Source organism: Hordeum vulgare, chromosome 2H (genome assembly GCF_904849725.1).
Source record: "Hordeum vulgare subsp. vulgare chromosome 2H, MorexV3_pseudomolecules_assembly, whole genome shotgun sequence".
Taxonomy (NCBI): domain Eukaryota; kingdom Viridiplantae; phylum Streptophyta; class Magnoliopsida; order Poales; family Poaceae; genus Hordeum; species Hordeum vulgare.
Genome location: NC_058519.1, coordinates 49,761,828 through 49,773,427, shown reverse-complemented (window position 1 = coordinate 49,773,427; position 11,600 = coordinate 49,761,828). Strand labels below are relative to the sequence as shown.

At 47.1% G+C, this 11,600-nt stretch overlaps 1 protein-coding gene and 1 long non-coding RNA gene across 2 annotated transcripts; both read right to left on the bottom strand.

The window, feature by feature from the left end:
- Positions 1-4,434: 4,434 nt before the first annotated feature.
- On the bottom strand, positions 4,435-5,947 carry LOC123424807. The gene is made up of 3 exons (XR_006621738.1): positions 5,830-5,947; positions 5,279-5,558; positions 4,435-5,184 (listed from the first exon to the last, which is right to left on the bottom strand). It is a non-coding gene; the product is annotated as an uncharacterized LOC123424807 (long non-coding RNA).
- A 667-nt stretch (positions 5,948-6,614) lies between these two features.
- LOC123424806 lies at positions 6,615-7,895 on the bottom strand. The gene has a single exon (XM_045108501.1). The coding sequence runs from the start codon at positions 7,470-7,472 to the stop codon at positions 6,708-6,710; it is 765 nt and encodes a 254-aa protein (XP_044964436.1). The 5' UTR covers positions 7,473-7,895; the 3' UTR covers positions 6,615-6,707.
- Positions 7,896-11,600: the final 3,705 nt, after the last annotated feature.

Sequence of the window (11,600 nt, the reverse complement as noted above, 5' to 3'; positions counted from 1 at the left end):
TGCTCATGGTCGAAGTATGCGAGCTTATGGACGAGGATGGTCCAGCTCCGAAGGCACCGGCTACCGAGGTTGTCACGCTCGACGAAGAGAAGGTTTACCTTCATGACAAGAAGAGGGTGAACACGGCGGGGCACGTGTGGTACCTCGACACGGGAGCAAGCAACCACATGACCGGTGACAAGGACCAGTTTTCTGAGCTAAATCTCTCGGTTGGAGGCACGGTTCGGTTCGGTGACGGGCGGACCGTTGACATCACAGGGCGAGGTACTGTCCTGTTTGAGTTGAAGAATGGCGGTCACAAGGTACTCACAGATGTATACTATATTCCCAAGCTAAAGAGCAACATCATAAGTCTTGGCCAGCTCGAGGAGCGTGGTTGCAAGATTGTGCTCGAAGATGGCTATCTATGGGGGTATGACCGTCAGAGGATGCTGATCATGAAGGTGCAAGAGTCCACCGAAGGAAAAAGCTCTCATGGCCAAGGGAGGCGATGATAGCGACATGATGCTCATGGTCGAAGTATGCGAGCTTATGGACGAGGATGGTCCAGCTCCGAAGGCACCGGCTACCGAGGTTGTCACGCTCGACGAAGAGAAGGTTTACCTTCATGACAAGAAGAGGGTGAACACGGCGGGGCACGTGTGGTACCTCGACACGGGAGCAAGCAACCACATGACCGGTGACAAGGACCAGTTTTCTGAGCTAAATCTCTCGGTTGGAGGCACGGTTCGGTTCGGTGACGGGCGGACCGTTGACATCACAGGGCGAGGTACTGTCCTGTTTGAGTTGAAGAATGGCGGTCACAAGGTACTCACAGATGTATACTATATTCCCAAGCTAAAGAGCAACATCATAAGTCTTGGCCAGCTCGAGGAGCGTGGTTGCAAGATTGTGCTCGAAGATGGCTATCTATGGGGGTATGACCGTCAGAGGATGCTGATCATGAAGGTGCAGAGGTCGCCAAACAGACTCTACGTCCTCAACTTGGATCGTGTGGATCCAGTATGTCTCTTGTCAAGCATGGAGGACTCGGCATGGAAGTGGCACGCGCGCTACGGTCATCTAAATTTCCAAGCTCTTCGGCAACTTGGACAAAAGGAGATGGTACGTGGCCTACCGTGCATTGATCATGTTGAGCAAGTGTGCGACGGTTGCCTTGTTGGGAAACAAAGGCGGGCCTCGTTCCCGAGAGAGGGAAACTTTAGAGCAAGTAAAGCTCTTGAGTTGGTCCATGGAGACTTGTGCGGACCCATTACACCGGCTACCCCAGCTGGGAACAAATACTTCTTACTCATCGTCGACGACTTCAGCAGATACATGTGGATTGTGTTGTTGAAGACGAAGGACCAAGCTTTGCAAGCCTTCAGGAAAGTAAAGATGGCGGCCGAGGTAGAATCCGAAGCCAAGCTGAAGGCCCTCCGTACCGATCGGGGGGGTGAGTTCAAGTCTCGTGAATTCACAGAATTTTGCGAAGAACATGGGATCAAGCGGTATCTTACGACGCCATATTCACCGCAGCAAAACGGTGTTGTGGAACGGAGGAATCAAACCGTGGTGGCGATGGCACGAAGCATGATGAAGAGCAAAGGGGTCCCGGGCAAGTTTTGGGGTGAGGCGGTCAATACTGCCGTTTATTTGCTGAACCGGGCTCCAACCAAGAGTGTGGTTGGGATGACGCCGTACGAAGCATGGTACGGACATAAGCCCGCGGTTGATCATCTTCGTACTTTCGGGTGTGTGGCGCATGTGAAGACGGTGGCCGGGCATACAAGTAAGTTGGCGGATCGGAGTACTCCAATGATATTGGTTGGCTATGAAGCAGGCTCGAAGGCGTACCGTGCGTGCAACCCCTCTACCAATAAGGTGGTTGTGACTCGTGACGTGGTCTTTGAAGAAGCAAGGTCATGGAATTGGAACTCTACCGAGCCGGTATACCCGATCTCTGATGAAATCTTTCACGTTGTTTACAACGAATACGAGCATGCCGATAATCAACCGGAGACTACAACGACGCCGAGTGATTCTCTGGCCAACGGAGCGCAGCCGAATGCGCCAGATAAAGCAGGGATAGAGGCGCGTGAAGGCACGCAGCAGGACGCGGCAGACAAGGCATGCGATGGCTCGTGCAACACACCAAGCAATGCTCGAAGCGCTCGACCAAGTGACTGCGTACCACAGGGGAGCAGCCTGGGAGCTGCGCCTGGAAGAGAACCTGAATCGCCAGAAAACAGGAGTTTGGCAACTCCACAAGATGAAAATTCCTCGTCTTCGACAGAACAGGAGACAAGGGAACGTCCGCCGACACCAGTTCGTCTTCGACCAGTGATGGATTTATATCCGGAGGAAGCACTTCGTACTATTAATCCTGTCAAAGTTATAAGAAGAGGACGACAATGTTTGCTTAGCGTCGAGGAACCGACGAAATTTGAAGAAGCAAATACTGAGGAGTGTTGGCGTCGTGCTATGGATGAAGAGTTGGGATCAATACGAGACAACAAAGTATGGGAGCTCGCTGATCTTCCCAACGGTCACAAATCCATAGGGCTCAAGTGGGTGTACAAAGTCAAGAAGGATGCTGAAGGAAACTTGGTCAAGCATAAAGCTCGGCTCGTAGCTAAAGGATTCGTGCAAGAGCAAGGTGTGGACTTCGAGGAAGTGTTCGCTCCAGTCATAAGGATGGAATCGGTGAGGCTAGTTATAGCTCTCGCAGCTCAAGAATCTTGGAGGCTACATCACATGGATGTAAAATCCGCATTTTTGAACGGGGAGTTGGAAGAAGAAGTATACGTGAAGCAACCACCGGGGTACATCAAAGAAGGAGAAGAACACAAGGTGTTGAAGCTACACAAGGCATTGTACGGGCTACATCAAGCTCCTCGGGCATGGAACATCAAGCTTGACCGTACATTGATTTCTCTTGGTTTTGAGAAAAGTCCACTCGAGCATGCTATGTACAAGCGAGGTAAAGGCCAGGATCGTCTCTTAGTGGGCATCTATGTTGATGATCTCTTGATAACTGGAGCAGACGAAGAGGAGATTGCAAGATTCAAGCTACAAATGAAGGAGCTATTCAAGATGAGTGATCTAGGGCTCTTGACATACTACCTCGGGATCGAGGTACAACAAAAGCCGAACGGGATCACAATATGTCAAGAGGCATATGCAAAGAAGATACTTGAAAGTTGTAGCATGGAGGATTGCAAACCAACTTATGCTCCAATGGAGCCTCGGCTTAAACTTAGCAAAAGGAGTGAAGCCCCTGCGGTTGATGCAACGGATTATAGAAGTGTGGTCGGAAGCCTAAGGTATCTTGTGAATACACGACCGGACTTGGCCTATTCCGTTGGCATAGTGAGTCGCTTCATGGAAGCACCCACGACTGAACATTGGGCAGCTGTCAAACATATACTCAGGTACATCAAAGGGACAACAAACTTCGGTTGTGTCTATTTGAGAGAGAAAAAGAAGGAGATGGTGGAGCTACTTGGCTACAGTGATAGCGACCTGGCAGGAGATGTGGATGACCGTAAAAGTACTTCGGGTCTGGCATATTTCTTGGGCAGGAGCATAGTAACTTGGCTATCACAAAAGCAGAAGGTGGTCGCATTATCGTCCTGCGAAGCAGAGTATATAGCAGCTGCAACCGCAGCGGGTCAAGGTGTGTGGCTAGAAAGGCTACTCGGTGACCTCACAGATAAAGAACCTGAAAGAGTGGTGCTCAATGTTGACAACAACTCTGCGATTGCCCTGTGTAAGAATCCAGTGCATCATGACAGGAGTAAGCACATAGATATAAGGTATCACTACATACGACAGTGCGTGGAAGAAGGCAAGATTGAAGTCAACTACGTTTGCACCGACGATCAGCTTGCAGATATCCTGACCAAGTCTTTGGGACGACAGAAGTTTACAGAGATGCGGAGAAGGATCGGCGTCCAAGCTGTAAAATGAGGACATCGTGTTTAGGGGGTGATTGTTGGAATTAACCACGATGTAAGTCCATGTCCGGCTCGGACTGGAACAATCGCATCCGAGTCGTATTAGGCTAGGTTAGCTTCATAGGCTAGCTCCTTTATATACTCGTATACCCCTGTAGTATTTTGAACCACCAAGATCAAAGCAATACAATCAAAGGCTCGATACGAGCCTCTGGCAATCATCTCGGCGTCTTCAGTGTTTTCGTGTGCGTGTTCCGTTGCCATAACCGGTGCTGGTTCGATCAGCCTTGAGGTTGTGCAAGCTAGCTCACATCTGCTACGTGAGAATCCATCCAGGTGCCTGCCTGCCTGCCTGCTTAGCAGGTTAGCTTTGTACGTCTACATACGCTACGGTCGGAAAGCACTCGGCTGGCTCGACGACTGCTTGTGTGCTCTCGACGGAAAGTAATCATCTACGAGAGACGTACGTGTCGTACAGGGTCAGTGCCATCAACTCAACCCTTTGAAATCTGAGGCCTACCACTTACGGTGGATTTTGATGAATTGGTTGCTTCCTGATCACAATATAAAGGGAATGAGTGAACATGAACAACGCATACTAGGTTTTCACTGGTGATCTATCAGTAGGCATCTGATTGGTCAACTGACGACTTGAACCAAGGAAGATCAGTAGGCATCTGATCTAGTATTGAATGTAGATATCTAACATCTATCAACAACCGAGAAAGAAAACTCTCTTGTAGGACTAACTGGGATCAATGGCATAATGATTTGATATAAAGTTATAAACACCTTAAGAGTTTACTCAGTTACATTTTAAATGATTGAAACACATAAATGAATAGGCTTATCAGGATTCATGAAACTGGAAACCTCGTGCTTATAAGAAAGGTGTGTGCAAATAGTTCAGAAGAAGCAAACGTCTTCTGCTTTAATCTCACTATCTGCACAGATAGAATCATAGAAACAATGCAACGTACAATTATTTTTGCCCCTCTCTAATCATTTTGATGATCAGTTTGCAATAAAGGCATACAGTAGAATTGCGGCAGTTGGCCACTCAGGACAAATGAAGATTGCAAATTGACAACAATGGGGAACTGCATTCATGCCGAATTGCGGCAGTTGGCCACTCAGGACAAATGAAGATTGCAAATTGACAACAATGGGGAACTGCATTCATGCCGAATTGCGGCAGTTGGCCACACAGGACAAATGAAGATTGCAAATTGACAACAATGGGGAACTGCATTCATGCCATTAGTATACTAATAATGTACACAAAATCTACAAATTAGCTGAAAATAACATGGCTACTAGATATGGGGAAAGGTATATACCTCAACATTCTGCGACGTGAATCATGTTTTTCTTTGACATCTGGTCCTCCCTCCAGTTACTCAGTACTACAGCTGGAATGACCACAAAGCAAGGTATCGCACTGGAGCCAAATATCCCCACATCCACCATCGCAGCACCAATCTTTTTCGGCATCGTGCATTGCACCAGAGAACCGGCTAAAATTAGCAGGATGAAGGGCGTAGTCGCGAACGCTCCAAGGACTGCAGTTCGGGGAAGAACCCCCCTAACCAACTCCTGGTTGAACGATCCATGGGTTCTCTGATGAGGACAGCAATTTCAGCAAAACCACAACGAGGGACATGAGTATGGAATGGGTCGGAAATTGAACGATGCGGATGAACTCACATCACATGAAACACTACACAGCGTTCCATCCTATTCCCATCAGGACAACTTGATTCGAATGGCGGACATGTGAATTTTGTTCATGTATATATTGATCTAGAGCTCAGTCACTAGCTTGTTGCCTATCTAGTGCGGTAATTGGTTCGATCCAAGGAAATGTTACAGGTGCTTGTTTCGACCATACCTTCTGGAACCACGTACAGCAGGAACTGGCCGCACAGCAGCACGGCGCCAAGCGCTTGCAGGACAAGGAAACTGGCCTTGAGGGCCCCGCCCGCGAGCGCCTGGAGGAACACGGCGGGGGCGGAGCCCTCGTCCCAGGCGCGGCTCCCCACGACCCTGGTAGCCGCGGCCGCGGAGATGACCCACAGAGCCGCGAAGCCCAGGTAGGGGAGCGCTTCGGCCGCGGCGAGGAAGGCGCGGCCGAGCGGGAGCGTCGGGGCGAGGACGACGCGCACGAGCGCGAGCACCACCACGACGATCCGCGCCGGCACCGGCGGCGGCGACGGCTTCACGGCGGCCATCGGGATGGCAGGCCCTAGCTCCTCGAAGCTCCGGCGGGGGCGGAATGCCGGAGTGGTTGGGTTGGCGCAGCGAGCGAGGGGACGGGGGGTTTGTGTCGTGGGAAATGGGGATTGGCGATGAACAGGGGAGGGGGTTTTGCGGCCAGCTGTCCCGCTTGCGGGTCCTGTTCTAACCCATTTCCGCTAGCGGATTCGGGTTCCAAACGGGTATGCGGAAATAGTGAGTGCCCGATTCTATCCTGCCCCAGCTCATAATTAGCGCTCTCTCTCTTTCTTTCTCTCTCTCCAACTGAGAAAATTGTTACTCCCTCTACAAACTAATATAAGAGCGTTTAGATTACTAAAATAGTGTTTTAAATGCTCTTATATTAGTTTAAGGAGGAAGTAGAGTTTAATTAACATGTGTTAATTATGGGGTAATCTTCCCTTGTAACTGTCATCTCTCCCGAATAAATGCCTCTTCATTGCATCTTTTCTCCTTGTATATATATCCATATTCATCTAATAAAAGGGGATGAGGATTCATTCTAATTCGTTATTAGCACGCTCTAACCGGCAACACATAGGAGACGACGACAACAAGGCCGCGATGCTCTTTGGCACGGTTGACGCCCCTTGCATTGACGTCGCTCCTGCCGGCGTGACCTCTTTCGACCAGGGCGTGGCAACCATTCCTGCCCCCCGGCATCATCAGCGCCGAGCACGGGGATGACACCGTCAAGCCGTGGCCGGACCCGCCCGCTCGTGCCCGCATCTGGCCATGGCGGCGCTCGCACTTGCCCGCCGACGCTGTGGTCGGCAGCGCCAGGATCTGGCCACGGCGCTGCAGATCGCGTCCACCGCGCCGCGCCCGCCCGTGCCCAGCGCCCGTCCGCCAGGCCGCTTGCGCTGCGCCACGAGGCTCGTCCCGTTGCAGCGGCGGCGCACGGCCCCAGCCTCGATGGCTTCCCAACGCGGCCTCGGTCTCCTTCCCGTATCGTCCGCCTATGGCGTCGTCTTCGTCGACTCCCAACGCGAGGCGCACATGCCACCCGCGCCACGCCCTGCGCAAGGCCGTGGTCGTGCCCGCGGCCCCGCGCCCAGCCGTGCCGGGCCGTGGCCGTACCCGCCCGCGCCTGGCCGCGACAGCGCTCGCCTGAGCCCGCCCGCTTCTGGCCGCGACCGCCCTCGCCCGAGCCCGCCCGCGCCTGCCCGCGGCTGCGCTCGCCCGACCTCGCTCGGCCGTCGTCTGACGGCGCGACGACCGTGGCCTTCCGACCTCTCCCTGCCGACCACCAGCGGCGCCATGCCTGTGGCCGCCCATCCGCGATAGCCGCCGGATCCCCCGCGCAACGGCGCCCCAGGCACAGCCCAGGCCGGCAAGCCAAGCCAATGCGTGGCGGTGCAATACGGGAGAAATCCCCACACGAACTGCTCGTGAGAAAGAGATAGAAAATCTTATCTCTTTGCAAGTTTTGCACTCTAACCCTTGTGGTTTTACCTATTATTGAATAGGCCAAAACTTGTTTTGCAGTTAATTCTAGCAGTGATTTTATTCCTGTTATATACCGTTAAATCTGGTACATATATTACAGTACCATTTTTTCTGTTAAATACCGATGTATTCCAGATCTTAAGTTGGTGTGATATATTTCCACGTTTATCACGTGTTGAGATTAATTACGTTCATTTGCAGTTTGAGATTTTTAATCTCTTGCAAAGATAAATTCAGTACGTCTAGAGTACTGATTTGCGATTGAGAATTTTATTCTTTGGCAAAACAATCTCATTGCGATCGAGATTAATTTTCCCTCGCGAATATTAATTCACCTCGCTGAATTATCTTGCAACTTGCTACAAGATCATCTCATTTAATTTGAGGTCTATACAATTCAAGTTTTTCACTTGAGCATCAAGTTTGCAACATCATTACTATTCATTGCAATAGTAGTATATATCTGTCTGAAATGTATTCCAGATCTCAAGTTGACGTAATATATGTCCACGTTTATCACGTGTCGAGATTAATTATGTCCATTTGCAATTGAAATTTTAATCTCTCGCAAAGATAATATGAGTACCTATGCAGTACTATTATTTCGTTGAATACGAGATATTCCGAAATATTTCTATGATGTATCTAATTTCATGTTAAACACATGTTGAGATTAATACGTCTTTTTGCAATTGAGATTTTCAATTTCTTGCAAATAGAATCAATTCATCTTCATTGAGCCTTTGGCTTGATACAAGCAAGAATTGATGTGCAAAATCCCAAGTGTTGTTTTTCAAATTGATGTTTTATGGGACCATAAGGTAGTGTGTAGATCTACTACTTTGCAGATTATCACCACTACTGATAAAGCCTACATTTTGTCGTTTCGATATTATGTTTGCTTTACAAAGTGATCTCCCACACATTTTACTAATTCATGACATAAGGCATTACGAGTAAGTATCTAATGATTTCATCAGATTATACTCTCACTGCTGCGAGATCTACTCCACTTTGGAGATTATCTTCAAGGTGTCATATTTAGCAATTTGAGATTCACACTAATGGTGTCAAGATAATTTCTTGGAATATCCATTGATTTTGTTAAATTCATTACAACATCAACCATGATGGTCTTTAATTTACTAACCGTAAATTGATTATCTCTGGTTTACCCATAGCGGTAAAATATGGCTATAGAATTTGAGCCACTCGCCCTCAATGGCCACCATTGCCCTATCTGGCCATAGACATCATGATCGCTCTTGTCTCTCGTAGGATAAAGTGTGCAATCCAGGCCTCTGGTAAGGATCACACCGCTAACAGAAAAATGGTGTCTTATATATCATAAGGCATTAGATTCAGATCTTAGCATCTGGGTATTATGTATTAGCAGTTCCTAGGATACAATGAACTCAAGGAAAAAGGCTTGAAGCTCACTTCAACCTTCAACCTGACATCACTAATGATGACGGGACCCTATGGGCATGGAGAACGTGTGGTTGATTATGCCTCAACTGACATGTTTGGAGACTATGAGTAGTCTTTCAATATCTTGAGTGCTCAATATTTATTTATGTCCATTTATGATGTTGTATCAACAACATAAGTATTGTTGTCATCATATATTGTATATCACAATATATTGTATCAGCACTTTGGTACAAATACATTTATATGTATTATATATATCTGACTGTGATTTTCATATTGAGAATCTTCATGTCTATATATAGATTTCTACGGGCGTTAATCCAATGAAAAATGATATGTGCCTTGTGGACATATGCACCACAAACTCTATACTCAGGGAAGTCCAATGTTTTTCGCTCTCGTTGAGAGAAAGGAGATACTTTAAAATCGCTAGACGCGATGAGGTATTTGTTGGCTCAACTCGAGCCATATTTACTATCCCTCTGGGTACTCGAGTAATGTCAGGATGCTTTATTGCTTCTTGGTTTAACTCGTACTCTACTAAACTATAGAGATATCCGTCAAAACAGTTTCCATAGAGAAACTTATGATGACAATAAAGAGAAATGACTTCTCTTTACCATATGCAACGGATATGGCAAGCACATTCTCTATGTATCATCTGGATTGTACTACACATACTACACAGCCCGTAGCACATGTTGCGCCCAAGACAGTTCCCCAAAATGTCTTGTAAATGACAAACTTGGCATACTCGCCTTGGTCATCAAGATATTGGGTTGAAACCGGAACTATCGGCAATTTCAATAGTTTATGATTATTATGATGCTAAATTCTAACAATATTGGATTTTATGTGTACTACAAGTGACACAGGGAAGCTAATTTTAAGGCCCACGCACCTTAAAATCTACGCTGAACCACTCAGACTCCTTGAATGCATCAAGTCGAGGTAAGTGGCTCTTCCCATCCATTGACTAGACCATTCAGGTATTCCATGGTTCTAAAAGCAATATCTATACGATTGTCTCAAGTGTGATTTATCCACATGAAACCATTGGCTCATTATCCTGACATCGGTTTCAAGCAAATCGGATGGATAACATTGTGAAATTCTCCTTGAGTGCCTTTTCTATGGCCCTTGGATTGAAGTTTAGCAATTTATCCTAATGGCTAGACTCAAAATGGTTTGGTAGAATCCTTTATCTAAAGAATTAAGCTCATTGCATCATCTTTACTTTGGAATTACAACTTACCAACTTTACGTTGGAGTCATGCAGTTTTACACGCTCATGACAGAACTGCATAATATTATTCGATCCCTTGTATCTTTAATATGTGGAAATCTACCAAGTATTTCCCATCTGCGGTAATTCGGTTGCATACCGCTATCACCATCCGGCATACATCATTGGCCGCTCAACATATAGTTGGGATCTATGTGAGGAATAATTGTATTTCCGTCAATACCTCAAGCCCCTCACATGGGGAGTTATTCAAGGCCAGTATGTTGATTCAATGAGGAATATTTCCAGGCATTAGGGGGAGAATTCAAGTACCATAAAGAATGCCAGGAAATTAGTGGAATGTTCAACACATTTCTGCCTCAAATCCACGTATTCAAAGAACTGAACCATGCGTTCAGAAGGTTTGCAACACATTGCAAATAACCTGCCAGATTCATTTACTGACTATAAAGGTGTCACGCAATCCTACAATCCTGCAAAAATACATTGGAAAGAGTGGAGGTACCAACTAAAACCACTCAACTCCCCGTTCAAAGCAACAGGGGGAGAAGTACGATGATGGTATTATCAGGATTCAGCTTCTCGCAAGCAAGGATATCTTAAGGCTTGTGAATCAGTAAATGCAAGTCAACTTCACGTTGACAGACACCTAATGGGTAGTATATACCCAGTGGATGGGAAACCTCCACAAACCCAGGTCATAGTGCACACAATGACCGGGACATCGGAATACCTGACTCAATCCAATTGGGAAATCGCGAGTAGTCACCATGGGTAACAATATTTCCATCAACGATATATTGATATATAGATTCCGGAGAATCATATAACCAGAAGTCTACAATTGTCGACATACATTTCTCAACTAGATTGCAAAACCTTTCACATGATTCGGATCCAAAGACCATGGCCATGGAAAAGTGTGAACAACACTCGGATTGAACTCAAGCAAAGGGTATAATCTAGGTAGAAATAATCTTGCTCAACAATGGAAAGGTATTCATAAGCAATACCTACACCAGTTTTCTTCTGGAAATAGAATTGAGAACAATGTGGTGGTGAAACAAAGAGCAAGTATTGTAGCACAAGGGTTCACGCAGATACCCGACTGTTCTCCAGAGGTGGAATCTCTCTCCGATAACTTATATCATTGGCAGTACAAAATCATCTATCTCTGCAGTTAATAGGTGTAGTGAGCACATATCCATGTCGATCACTAGATTCAGACATATATGATTGATTCCCGATGGAATCTCACTTCTGAGTCGAAATGCAAA

What these genes read in the sequence shown, in the direction of transcription:
- LOC123424806 (XM_045108501.1), bottom strand. Translation starts at nt 7,472, where the DNA reads ATGGGCGGCCACAGGCATGGCGCCGCTGGTGGTCGGCAGGGAGAGGTC.